Source organism: Phlebotomus papatasi, chromosome 1 (genome assembly GCF_024763615.1).
Source record: "Phlebotomus papatasi isolate M1 chromosome 1, Ppap_2.1, whole genome shotgun sequence".
Lineage (NCBI taxonomy): Eukaryota > Metazoa > Arthropoda > Insecta > Diptera > Psychodidae > Phlebotomus > Phlebotomus papatasi.
Window position 1 is genome coordinate 25341251 of NC_077222.1, and position 15044 is coordinate 25356294.

General features: G+C 32.3%; 1 protein-coding gene across 3 annotated transcripts in view; it reads left to right on the forward strand.

Moving 5' to 3' along the window:
* LOC129798314 (kinase D-interacting substrate of 220 kDa) overlaps nucleotides 1-15044 on the forward strand; it is a 68963-nt gene continuing 53919 nt past the window's right edge. The window contains exon 1 of one of the 3 annotated variants that reach the window (XM_055841416.1): nucleotides 1-402. Coding sequence is in view for 2 of the 3 variants with exons in the window: in XM_055841413.1 (XP_055697388.1) it covers nucleotides 8647-8835 (189 nt within the window). In the remaining variant the exon portion in view is untranslated. Of the gene's footprint in view, nucleotides 403-7929; nucleotides 8836-15044 lie in introns of those variants that run through there. The other 2 variants (XM_055841413.1, XM_055841417.1) reach the window with 2 other exon arrangements.

Below are 15044 nucleotides of genomic sequence, written 5' to 3' on the forward strand. Positions count from 1 at the left end.
TGTGACAGTTGGTTTGTCATGCAAGATTTTCGCATAAAAGTTTGTTCATTTGTGTACTTATTTTTCAGCCTTTTTATGAAGGAAAATATGCTTAATTTAGATCTTTAATATGCAAATAAAGCAGTTTAAGTGATAAAGTATTGGAATAGTTTGTAAAAGTGAAAAATTGAGAAAGTTATTGATGTTAAATTAGCCAGTGAAAAAATCTCAATGAGTGAAACATTTTTTTCTTCTCTCTATTTTGCCCTTTTTGTGCGTGAATAAAATTAAATAATTTTGAATATTTGCCAAAGATTTAATAAATGAAAAGAGGCTACAGTGATTTGTGGTGTATTCTTGTGGATTTTCTGTGGAATTCAGTGATTATTTTCGGACAGGGTCGCAGAAAAAGGGGACAAAGTGGTGAGTGGCTCTTAAGTTAAAAGACTTTTTTTTATTATTTGATCATATTCAACATGACCATAAATTCTTATCAAATTGTTGTACAGAAGCTATTTATAGAGGCAATTGTGTCGACTATACTGCAGATTAGTTATTCTCCTTATTATGTGTGAATTTTACGAGCCTTTCACGACCTTTAAAAAAATGTCTTTTAGAAACTTATTAAGATTTCACCGGATTTTGTCGTTGAAAAACTTGCGTCACTTTTTTCAAATATTTACCTTCGAGATTAATTACTTAACATTGACTTTATTTGTTCAATTATAAAAAAAAACATAACTTTTTGTCTCACAAGACACGTGGATATCGCAGAATTATTTGCACAGCGGATTTTGCTGAGATTTGTCATTCAAGGTTGCTTGCGCGACAGACACTTTCCTTGGCAATGAAAGTTAAGATTTTATTGATGTTTTCAAAACGGAGGAAAACCACTCATTCAACCTGTTTGCCGGTGATGTAAATTCTAAGAATTTGCACCGATTCGTTCTTACAAATAGAATTCCTTCAGCAATTGAAAGATTATCGATATACTTCAAAAACCACCAAAGCCTTTCTTATCTAAATTGCTCGTTGAATTAAATTATCATATTAGCACATTTATCGATTAATCAGACATGTTAACAAGAAAAGATTCTAATTTTGGAAAATGCCTACACTTGTATGTGATATTTCATTAACACCTTCATCCTTCATAAGCATCGCAAGACCTCCACCCAGCTCTTAACTTAAGAGTCAACATAGTTGCACCGCTCAGAGAAATACTTCACCCACACACCACAGATGTTCATTTCCTATTTGGCAGAAAGTGACAAAATGCTACGGTGCATTTGTCAGGTGAATGAAATGAGGCCAAAAACATGCTTCTTGGCAAAATCACCTGTTTACATTTTTCATCTGAATTATTCAGATTATTTTCCACGAATTCACTCAAAGGGGACATATTTCACATTTCTCACTTAGCAAGTTCTTGAGTGAGTTTTCACAAATATTCTGGGAATCCCACAAACAAAACATCATTTGCACAAATTTCGTGTTATTGTAAGCAAAAATTCACACAGTGAAAATTCTTTGTGGGATAATCAAATGAATTTATTACCAAGGGGATTTTTAATAAAATTCAATATTAACATTTGCAGTAAAATTGCATAATAGACAAACTTTCTTTTAATAACTGAACCTATGTGCGGATTTTCAACGGTTAGCAAGGCTAAGACGGCGGTGGCCGTAGAATCACAAATCTAACTCAAGGCTATATGTATCTCCTCCCCTTCAATTATTTATGATGGAGTATCTATCTTTTAGACAGGCGGTTAATCCTCTCCCCAAAAATCTCGAAAGTTCTTAATAAGCAATTTTTGCGATTTTTTTTAAATTTATAGGACACTTTCCCTTGCTTGATATTCAACCTCAAGTTACAATTTCTTTTGGAGATTGAATTAAGATCCCTATTGGGAAATTTATTTATGTCATATTTGCCACTATTATTGAAGAAATTTTGAAAAGTTCTTTTGCACAAGTGTAAACCTTTTATTAATAAAATATATTCACTACAGACTTATTAAAGTTAGGGAGCAAACGACTCAAAACCGTTAAGTGCAAAAATATTGGAGATATGTTTTAATATATTATTTATGCTAAGTCGCTCTTGTATAATCTTCTAGTATCTGCACGTTGATATTGATAGGGGTAAGTGTGCCAAATTCCGGCCAGCTTGCAATTTCGACCACCTTTTTTGTTCCTCGAATTTCCATGAACTTTTAGATTTTACGTACTCTAGAGATTATACAATGCAAAAGAATAACAAAAAATGTAGCTTCGACAAACGAAATGACGTGAAAAAGATATTGGAAGAATTCCCGAAGGGCAAGGAACTATGAGAATGAAGGTGGCCGAAATAGGGCACCAAAGCTATGTCTATATTTTTATTCATTTTAAAATGTATTAAGAATGATTTTGGAGTAAATATAGATGGTAAACTCTTTACAAGGTTCCAAGCAAAACTTACAAAAGAAAGAATAAAAAAAATCAATTTGTGTTTAAAATATTACATTTCAAACTTGAGACTTTGACGCTTGCATGCAACTATGTCGAAATTTGGCACACTTACCCTATTTGATATTTATTTATATCAAACAGATAGGGTCCGCTCCTCTTACATTGTTTGATAAAAAAAAAGAAAAAAAGAGTGAAAATAGCAAAATTACATTCTTATTACATAAAATGAAAAATGAGCAAAAGAGAAAAGAAAAAAAGGAAAAGCACCCAAGAAAAAAAAATTAGCATAAATAGAGAAAAAAAAGAATAAGAATGTTACTAACTCCCATCTGACCAGGTTATCGGTGTTTACATCATATTGGATTTTTGCAATAAAAATATAAGAGAAAGCATATTTACTCATTCGAATCTTTTAAGAAATCCAATTGGCTATTTTTTCAAATTGGAATTTACGTATTTCCAAAACAGAAAGCCTTTTTTTGAAATTACATATTATTAAGCAAAATAAACGCACACAGAAAAATTTTGACTCTAAATTTAGGAATATATAAGATCCTGGGAACTTAAATTGGACGTGAATCCCCGAGGCGTTTAAGTTTAGAAGCTCTGAGCGAATTAAATGGGCTAGAATCCCAACCTCTTTCACATTAAGAGATCGGGAACTTAAGTTCAGCATTAGCTGAAAAATGAAAAATGTGTTGAGATTTGCAAATTGCGATTAAAATTCTATGATCAAGGATTTAGGATTAGGGTATTGGCATTAATTGAATGGGATTTGAAATTAAATTCCTGGGTGTTTCTGTTTAAGAATTTTCCATTTTCTGTGTGCGATAATGGAAAAAAAATTAGATTGTTTTAGTCTTAAAATAAGTTAAATTTGACAGGAAAATTATATTGGGCGAATATAACGAGGAATGTAAAGGTTGTTGCATATCCCACAACTTTTACAATCCCCTATATATTCTGAGATAAATCTATACACATAGAAAAATATTGACTCTAAATTTAAGAATATATGGGGAGCTCAGAGGCAAAATGACACATATCCTATGCTTTAGCCATAGAATATATGACATTTTGCCTCTGAGCTCCACATATAAGACTCCGGGAATTTGAATTGGACGTAAATCCTCGAAGCGTTTAAATTCAGAAGCTCTTTGCCAATGAAATGGGCTAGAATCCCTATCTCTTTGACGCTAACTAAGAGATCGGGAGTTTAAGTTCAGCATTAGCTGAAAAAAGAAAAATGTCTTGAGATTTGTAAAGAGATTTCTGGCATAAAGAATAAGAGATCAAGTCCACAATATTAAAATAATTCTCATTGATCTGATTTGTTTCACTTTTATTTAAAAAATCGGGATCGTCCCTATTTGAATTTCACTCAAAAATCAACTAAAAATTTCATATTTGGCTGGCGTTCACGCACGAGCGCAATTGCGCGTGGGTCATTACCATAAAAAGTCTTGTTGGATAGGCCTATATTATACAAAAAAATATTAGGTCGATCCGACTTACAGACCACCCACACCACCCACATATAGGTCCGTCCCTATTTGAATTTCGCTCACTGTATCTTGAATTTATTTATTTGTTTTAAATTAAAGATAATTAGGGTATATCCCACTACAGTATCTGATTGGTTTTGGACAAAAGGAAAAAAAAAACAAAATACAAAAGAAAAGAAAAAAATGAAAATAAAATTGAGCCAAAAAAATTTAAATGGAAAAGGAAAGAAAAATAGAAAAAGTACTCTAACCCGACCGAAAGGCACCAGAAATGCCGACAAAATAGTTTTCTATAGTAATAAAACTGTTTTTTTTTTAACACCGGTCCTTAAAGGCTTTTAATTTTTAAGAGGTGAATCTTTTACAACATTAAGCTGTAATTCTGAAAAACTATTACATATATTTATATTGAGTTAGAAAAGAATTGAATTTCGTTCAAGTCGCAATGCATTAAAAAGTCATTCAATGTTTTCCGCATTGATTGTTTTTGCATAAAATTAGGTATATAAATTTTTTGTTAGTACTTATTGAAAATAAAATTTTCCTAAACCGTTATTGACTATAAAAAAAACTTTCATACGTAATAGATACGTAATACGTAATGCAAAATACATAAAATGTTAATTACTGCCTTATTATTGTTTTTACTAATTCAAAATGTAAATTTGTTTCGTCTTAGAGTCTCATGCCCAACACACAATAACTTTTGTTTTTTAAACATGTTTCAAAATTTCTATGTGTGTGAGTGAGATGACTATAGGTCTAGATTTCATTCATTGTCATTGAAAAGTCAAAAATATGTTTACAAAACAAAAGTTATTGTGCTCTGGTAATTTTAAATAGGAAAATTTCATGTAATCTAAATTCACATCCTTTTCTTTCTTAAAAGCTTTACATATGTCTATCCCACCCTCTCAGACTCTTCTTCTTTTTTCCAACGTCATAAATTCAATTGAGTTCAATCTAATATTGAGACCGAAAGAGTAAGATAAACTTATGTCCAAATCTTTTGAGAAAGATAAGGGACGCGAATTTTGATTTCATGAAACTATAGGGGAAAGTACTCTCCCTTCGAACGTTCATACCTTCGAATAATGTGAATTTTCTTTTAGTTTTCCTAAGAAATTTACACATTTCTATTAAATATTAGTTAGCTTATCATCAATTGTTGATAATTCCGTGAAAATTTAGTGTAAATCTCTTACGAAAAACAAAAGAAATTCACATTATTCGAAGGCATGAACGTTCGAAGGGAGAGTACTTTCCCCTACTGAGTCAAAAGATATGCCAGAGCCAATAAAAATTAAATCGATAATCGAAATCAATGAAGCGTCTAACTTCAAACTTTGGAAAATCAAACAGAAGCGGATTCTATGTTTTATTTTATCATATCGCTCCTTGGAAATTACAAGGGGTCAACTTAATCTGAGCCATTTTTCAGGAGACAGCATGAAAGATTCATCTTTGTATAAATAATTATCTCAATTAAGTATGTTAATAAAAATAATTTAATTCGTCTCTATTTGTATGAGCGTTATTATAAATATCGAAACATACATATTTTTACCTTTCAAAATATGTTTTTCTATGAGTTAGCTCTTTGTAATTCTAAATGATGCGCAAATTTTCATGAAATTAGAATGACAAGGGATCAACTTGCTTGAGTTAGTCCCTTGTTTCACAAAAATTTGAACGATAAATCTATTTTGTGCCCCTTGACTTCAAACAAAACCGCGCAAGCAATCATAAAGAGTAAAATTATGAAAAACTTTTCTTATAACGAAATTTATTGACTCATATCATCTGAAATTTTATTAAATTCTCTGTTTGAGTGCATTAAAACCTCAAAATCGCCAAAAAGTGAGTTGGCCCCTTGTAATTTCCAAGGAGCGATATAGACTATTCTAACTTCAAACCTATAATAGTCCACGTTTGCAACAATTAGGTTTTTTCAGAAAATACTGATTTTAGTTCTTGCAAAAAATGTAATGTAAGTATAGTTATTGTAATTATAAAATTAATTCATCAATGCAATAATTTGAAAATTCTTTATTTTGTAACTTAAATATTTACTAGGGTAAAGTGATATAAGTTGGACATAGTGTTACAAGTTGGACAATTTGCCGGTACAAGTTGGACAGGGTTTTTTTCTCGATTAATACAGTACTAAATTTTTTTTAAGCACAAGGAACCAAATTATAAAACTAAAGCATTAAAAATATACAAATAAAAATGAAGTACTAAATTTATCAAGAAAAAAAGCCCTGTCCAACTTGTACCACTTTACCCTAAATAAATAAATAGCTGGAAATTGAAAAAAATATCCAAGCTTCGTAAAACTTTCTCCTTTAATGAATTTTTACAAATTGTAGAAAAATGAGACTTGGGATATTAGATAAAAATCGTTTTTTTCCTATGGGATACTGGAATGGTCTTCCAAACGTACTTTGAAGATTAAATTGATAGTTTCGCTTAGCCGTTAAACATGCTGGATCCAAAGCTTAAGTTTAAGCCATAAAATGATACAAATTTCTAAAACAGTCTCACAATTATGCTTGGCGTCTACACATCAGTAGAATTTTTTTTATAAAATGCTTTTTTAAAGAAAATTTCCCCTATTTTTGTAGGCAAAAACGTCAGAATTTTTTAAAAAATGCATTTAAAAAAAAAATTCTACTAGTGTGTAGACGCCATATTTGGGTGTAAAAATTGTGAGAATGAGTATAACATTAATACATATTCGATATTCTGATTGGGATTGAAAATGATAGATCCATAACTCTTGCGAAAAGCCAGATTTCTTGACTTTCTTGCATGTTACCCGGCTGTCACCCGAATATTGCACTGCCGAACATCGACAAATTTTGCGCATTCTATTGAATTTTCTATTGATATTCTTGTCTTAGAAGAATCTAAAAAAAATCACATACTTGTTCCTTAATCGCCTGTCCATTAACAAGATTAACAAGTATAAAATCGAGGTTAGATTAAATGTCAAATTTTATTCCGAATTTTTGGGACAAATGGGACCAATGGGACAGTTTGAAGCCAATAATTTTGCAGTTAAAATCGATAAAATGTAATGTAATGCGACTATGTAATCCATGTAAACAAACAATCTCAATATTTTTGATCGATATTTTGTAAAGAGATTTTCAATGTTAAAGTTTAACCAATAAACCGAAACGAGATTCTATGAGAAATTTTGTTTGAGGTTACTTAGTAGAGATCGATAATTAATCCTCCATAACCTTTAAATTCAGTTATCCTTTTCGCTCTATTTAGAAATTGAGGACCTTCGGGACTATTATCAACGGTGCGATATCAAAAGTCAAAGCAAAACGGACCCATCTCATATGCATTATTTCTACTAAAATAGCCCACTGTTGCTCTCTGTACGACATATTTTTTTCGCCAATAAAACTTTCATTAATTTTTAATGCAGTTGTAGACCCCTTGGGCATTCCGTATCAATGCTTTTAGACACAAGTGACAATATGTTTGCCAATTCGATATGAAACCTTATGATAACTGACAGATTATTGTGCGGCAGTAAAGCAGACGCTTATCAATCTCTTGGGTGGTTGATGAGGGTGGAAAAATTTTTCCGTCTGGCGGCAAAAAAATGATATAAAAGAATTTTAAAATTTTATTGTTTCATTGCATACCATTATTCTGCATTGCGTAAGTCCTTTATGACTTTCCTTTATTATTTTTTTTGATAAGCTCTACATTCTGGTAGATAAGACAGGATATTGTAATTCTATTTTTAGGAGAATAATATTATTTTTTATGGATGCAAATTTGGGAAAGAATGTCTCTTGGGGAGTGCCTGATGGTATGAGGACCGCTTTTATTTAAATTTCGTCCGACAGTGAAAATTTTTGAAGTAATAATGGGTATATGTACGTAATTTCTGTGTGTAAGTGAGTTTTAAATGATGAGAGAGAAATGATGTGATTACAAAGTGTTAGTTTGGTAGATAATGATTTATCATCGCCTGGCTCTGTCACATATTCTATCTCAATCTGAGCGATATAATTTTTGCGATTAAAGTGCATTCAGTGATTTCTGGGGTGTTTGGAGGAGAGGATCAGACACCAATCTCCTCAGTACTTATCTTACTCAGCTGGTCGCGTCTTTGGGTCAATGTCACGCAGGAAAAATTACCGGGAAAGTGACGAAAGCTCCAATGCAGAGAGAGACCTTTTTGCTATATATCGTGAGAAATATCTCGGTGTGTGACTTAAATGTGTGACTATCAGTTGTCTTTTCTGGAAGTGACTGGCAGCATCTCTTCCCTCGGATGTGGTTAGAGTTTGGATGAAAATTTTTAAAAGACGATATTTGTGTTGGAAGAATAAAAGGAAAAACACTGAATGAGTGAGACAACAATTCCCAAAAATTGTCTCCTTCACTTTGAACAATCAATTGGCATAAATTACCCACAGCGACATTTTTCGTGACTTGCCGAGGATGATTGATTTGTGATTTAGTGAGCAAATTTACTAGTGTGTCTCTTGTGATATTTTCATCCAAAAATCCAAACATTTTTATATACCTTTGTTATTTTCCCGCCACTTTTGCCTATTTGTACACCTTTTACGACAGAATCACCGATTCGCGAGTGTTTTAGACAAAATTTATTCTTTTTGCTTAATTCTTTTATGACGATTTGACACACTTTTTCCCATTCGGCGTGACAATGAGTTTCCGTGTAAATTTGTTGGAGAAGAGCGACAGGAGGAGGAGAGTTGTGAGAACAGTGTCGGAATTATCACCACTCAATCCGCCACCATCGTACGAATCCACAAGTCGTGATCAGGGAAATTTCTACGGTAGTACCTTTTCCTGGGGGGCTTTCCGGCGGAACAAGAAATCCCATTCAGCACAGGTAATTTTCCTGGGTGAATATATTTAATGTATTTCCCAGTTGATACTCTTTTGCAGCTGATAATCTCCTCAGTGCTTTCAATGACAAATGCCTCGTTACAGTTCGGAGTAGAAGACTAGGGACACTTACATTTCACACACTGGAACATTTTTTATAACACAAGTTTATGACTCTCTCTCATTTTATTGACTTGTTTCTACACTGAGAAATCCGAAAAAGTTAAAATAACATTCCGGAAATGTTAATTTTACCCTGCAGTATGATCCGAAATCGGTGTTAATATTATGCTTTTTAGGTGTATTATGAGTTAAAGTTACCATTATTCATGTTGATTTTACCCTCAAAAGGTGTAAAATTAACATTAAAAAACGTTGATATAATTTTACTCCCGAAAAGTGTTAAATTTATGACGAAAAAAGCTAATCGTAGCCTCTTCTCAGTGTAGAGGCCCATAATGGTTAAAACAATGCTACTTACTTAACTTTTGAACAGTAAACGAAGGTCCCCAAAACTTACTTTAAAATAAGATACAGGGTTTTACGGATTTTTGTACCACATTGACATGAATTTGCGATTTTTTTCTATGTTACACTACAAAGCGGTCTTCAGACTAGACGTTCAGCCTAGTTCCCAAAGTTCTAGAAGATAAGATAGATAAGATAATTTTATTCATCACAAGACTTAGTGAGCGTAATACAGTTTAGTAGTAATTAAAGATTTGTAACTTTGCGGCTACCGCCGTCTTAGTGATGGTGTCCAACTTCCAGAGAGAAAAATGGGGAAAACTCCTTCACACAATTTCTAATATATAGGCAAATGCAGGTATTTGTCATAATTTGTTAGATCAATAGCCTTTAACATACGACCCACAGTTGAAGTTTTCATTAAAAAAAAACTATCTTGTTGAGAAATTGGAGCAGTTAAACCACATGGATAAACCTTTGATCTCAAGTCAGTATAAGACAGTTTCTCAAGGTTTCTTAACATTTTACTTCTTTTCTAATTTCTATTAAAAAAGTCATTGTTTATTTGTGAATTCAAAACTTGCATTCGTGAAAATTCTTGCCATCTGACTATCGTTGAACGAATAGGCCGATATGTCAACTCATTGTAGGGCGAAGTATGGTACCTTTGGCTTCAATAGAACTTACAAACCTCAATATTTCCTCTTGCAAAATGCTAGTTTAGTTATTAATTTTTTTTTCTAATTTTCTTTTTATTTGAAGTGTTTTATCAACTTAACAAAATAATAATAACTTGTCTATATAGTGTAACTGTTTAATAAAATAATTCGTCGCTCAGAATTCAAATCAGGCAAGGGAATGAAGAAAAATATTACTACAATTGACGCGATGTCAAACTGTGTGCGTAACTTCGTACACAAAATTTTCATAGCTTTCCACGAGACAAGAAAAGTTGAATAAAATGTATTACTACCACTGCACTGTTAAGTTACAGTGCCAGATGGAATTGTACCGATGTTTCAGAGTTCCCTATAAAGCACTTAATATCTCAAGATCTAATTTACATTTTGACTGAAACTTTTTTCTTAGAGAGCTTTATTATAAAGCTTGTGCCTTATAAGGATTTTAGAAGGACTAATATTTTTGTAGAGTCTTTAAAAAAAGGATGCATTTTTAAATATTTGTTCTTTTCTCAAAAAATTCAGAAAAGGTACAATTTGTAGCTTTGTAATAGAGCTCTCCGAGAAAAAAAGTTTCAGTTGAAATGTAAATGAGATCTTCAAGTAGATTAGATATCAAGTGCTTAATAGAAAATTATGAAACATTGGTACAATTTTGTCCGGCACTGCATTTTCTTGCGGTATTGAAGGACTAAAGCAGTGGTGAGCAATAACCGTTTAAAACCAAATAAACGTCAAAATAAGTTTGTCCATAATAAATGACTATTTTGTAGCAGTTAAAAAGGTTATGAAAGTCAAAAAATACGCAATATTTCCTCGAGAATTCGCGATAAGATAAAAAAAACTGAATTATTCAAATAAGATTTTGAGAAATGCAATGCAATTTGAAAAGTAAATTTGTAAATTTCTAAGGAAGGTGATAATATGAACAGATTAATACAATGAGCGAAATTCAAATTGGGGAAAGTGCCCATACTTTGCACGGTCCCAAGCTTCATAATAACTAAATTTTTCTTATGTTTCTGAATAGTGTTTCTGAAAGTTTTGTGTTATAAGTGCAATTTGTAATGGGTAGAGGCTCTAAGCTTTCAATTTTTGAACATGGTCAAATAAAAACCTTCAGGGAGGTTGGCTGTTCAATATAAGCTATTGCAAAGCAATTGTGTCGTTTTCAAAACGTAATTTGTCAATTTCTTGAGAAGAAGGTCTCCTGTGGACAAAATTACGACAATTTTAAGGGTAATACTAACTTATCGCTAAGAAATTTGACACAAAATCGTCGCAAAGCAGCGACTGGTTCTTTCCCAAATTCAAAAGTATACTGTAGTACCAGTCACTATACGTCGCATTCAACTAACTTTATAAGCCACGAACTACCTACAATGGACTTAACCGCTTAGAATTAGCTAGAAAATGGATTACTACGGGTGAAAACTTGCGCAAAGTTATCTTCTAATATGAGAAAAAAATTAACATGGATGGTCCAGACGGTTTATAGGCATATTGGTATGATTTGCATGAATAAAAAAAAATTGTGATTAGTAGAAATTTCGGGAGAGGCACAGTAATGACTTGAGCTGCATTTTCCTTTTATGGAAAGACTCCAATCTGATCGATAAGTACGAGGATGAATGCTGAGAACTACCTTGAGCTCTTGCAGGATATTTTAGTATCTTTCACTGAAGCTTAACCGAATGAAGACATAATTTTTGAGCAGGATAATTCTGCAATACACAAGGTCAAGCTGGTTATGGATTGGTTTAAAAACAAAGACCTTATGCCCTGGACACACTTACGACTAAAGTCCAGAGACGACTAAGCTAGTTCATAGCCAAGTCAGTTACTGACACACTACAAATGAGGCTTAGCACCACAAAACATAACTTTCCTGGGTTTTTATGTAGATATTTCTACTGAAATGCACTAATACTCCTCTGAAAATGAAACTATTTGTAAATTCATGTCTCAGTACACGTCCAATGATTATTGTTAATTACAATTAATTGTGAGGTGGAAGCTAACTCGCGACTTAAGCCAATTTTAGCTATTCTAGTGAATAATTATTGTTGTTATACGTGAATTCTCAAGTAAATTTACAAGTAGTTTCATTTTCAAAGGAGTACTAGTGCGTTTCAGTAGAAATATCTGCATAAAAACCCACGAAAGTTATGTTTTCAGTCAGGAACTGACTTGGCTATGAACGAGCTTAGTCGTCTCTGGACTTTAGTCGTAAGTATGTCCAGGACATTACCAGACATTACAGTATTGGACTGCCCCGTCCTCTCACCTGATTTGAATCCGATTGAGAATCTTTATGAATTGTATTTAATATTCAGCCAAGTATTCAGCATTTATGAATTCAAGTATTCCTTTCAATCTTCTCTAGTTTATGCTCTCTTCTGCAACTTTATCATAATAATTGATAATAGTTTATTAAAAAAAATATATTTCAGTCTTCTTATCAAAATCGAAGTAAAAAATCATTGTAGATCACCTTCGATCTAGAACATTTATCTTTCGTTTTTTCTGGCTGAATTATGAAGCCTTGACAAAGTGCTCTTCCTCATTGGAATGTTGCGGTAAATGTGTGATGTAGTGTTGATCGGGTAGTTTTCGTAAAGTGATATTAAAAGAGAAGCGCACTTGAGAGAGCCTTAATCTATAATTAGTGTGATTATCACCCAATTATGTGCTTTTTCTGCAAATAATAACCGATGAAGCGATCGGGAGCGAGTGAGGAAAATGATGAGACAGTATGTACAACAAATTACATAACAACTTCAATAATTGCTAAGCGTCAATATAAAATTGCGATGATTGTGAATTGAGGCTAAAGTCTTGGACTTGTATATCAGTCTGGAGGCACCGTCATATTACTTCGTTGGCGAAGAGGGGGGAACTATTAAATGACAGAGAAAATCATGTGAGTGATTCAATCTTGATAAATTCAGTTGGGAAACTTTAAAAATTAATCTCTCAATTTTCTGTAGACGCTACAACAAAACAGCTGGGTATTCTTTATTAAAAGAGATAAAAAAGTGTAAATGAAATCCATTAGTATGCAACAAATATCCGAAAATTGATTGTTACGGCATATTAGACGGAATTAATCTAAATATCACGCTATAATTCAAACCTATAACTTTTTAAATAATGTTTTGCAACCATGCAATTGCTTTAGAGAACAGCGGTCAATGTTCTGAACTTGGGAAATCACAATGAATTCATAAATTCTTCAATTTATTCTTGATGTTTCCTTCTGGGTAAATAGAACAGTTTCTCAGTTTATTGCCGCACACTTAATTAACTGTTCGTTTGTTTTGCCAAATCAAGTGAAGTCTTATTCCCATTTACCAGACATATATACTTTCAGTTTTCAAAACTTTTAATGATTTTTTAATTGAGACTGTGAGTATTTGTGCACTTAAAATTACGACAGAATTAGAATATAATAGATAATAAATCATAATGACGGTATGACTGGTGCGACTGATGCAGATGATTTCTGTAATTTTACTCTTAATGGTTTATTTACTTTGTGAATTTCAACTTTTTGCGTAAACTGAGATGCAATATTTGTTAAAATCAAGTTTGTACTTCACATTTTCAAGAAATGGTAAGACTAACTGGAAGTGCTTAATATGATCTTAAGTTTGGACCTAAGACTTGGTCATACGATTTAATATTTCTAATTTCTTAATCATGATTTTTTGAAAAATTTTTGCTCAGGATTAGACATTAAGGGCATATATTTCATTAGACTCAGACAAATCAATTAAATTGTCCGCTATTTAAAGTTTTAAAATTTTCAGGAAATGGGTTAAACGTTTAGTCTGAAAAGCACTTAAGCTTTCCACGTGAAAATTTTTCTTTCAAATGACCATAAGTTAACTTATTAATGCCGTCTTCTGGCAAAAAAAAAACCGTTCCTCTTAAGGGCGTATCGAGAAAGAGGCAGGGAAGGGTAGTTACCCCCTCTCCACACTAACAATAATTAAATAAATAAAAACATTACATTTAAATTAATTCAAGGAGACGAAGATTTACCTCACTTTGGGTCCTTTTCACTCATGCAAAGCACTTTTTTTGGCTTAAAATATCTTTTGTTAAATAATATGCTTGATTTTATGATCTTTCCTGAAAGCTATTATATAAAAATCCTTGTCCACTGAAGGAATGGTCGACATAAGTCTAAGTAGTGTCGACATAAACATCAGTGCTTCATGCTACCCCATGTTTACTACTATCCCAGGCTCCCCTAACAGATATCCGAATTATTTAAAATACACAGCTCCCTCCGATATCCGGCACTTCGATATCCGGTTGACAGCTGCAAAACACTGACAGTTGATGCATTCAAAAAGTTTTTAACGAAACATGCAGTTTGTTCAGAGAGTGAATTAATGTGTCATTTTCATTTTATCAAAGCCTTTGACATATAATTGTGGCACAGAATGAAATATAAGCGCATCACAAAGAAATTCTGTGGTTTTTCGACAGAAAATAAATTCACACAGAGCAAAATGGCAAAACCGTTGACTAGATTCGAAAAACCCAAATGTCATTTTGTCTCCCTGTCAACCGGATGTCGGAGAGAACCGTGTAGGACTTTGGCCTATTTTTCAAGTTTGGTCTAAAGTTTCTTTAATCCAAGAACAATTCTTTCTGGATATTTTCTGAAGATAAAACCACAATTTTCTTTAAGAAAAGCTATTCAAATTCATCAGAACGTTTACCTTTCAAAATCGATGCAGAAATGCGTCAAAGAAAAAATTTTCTTAAAAATCAGTTTATAAGTGATTATCTAAAGATTAAGGTTGTAGTAAAGGATTTAACTAATTACTGGCTTTTTAATAAGTTCAAACTTATTAAGTTTGGATTAAAATTAATTTCTTTTTGTGCAACTTTTCGAGAAAACCCTTGATAAAGATTTGATAAGAAAGAACAGATGGGGAATACCGGGAATACCATCGCTAATTAAGGAGTTATGTGGGTCAAAAAGACTAAAAAAGGACATAATACTTTCTTTAATTTTTTTTTCAGCATAATAGAAAATTCATTTCAC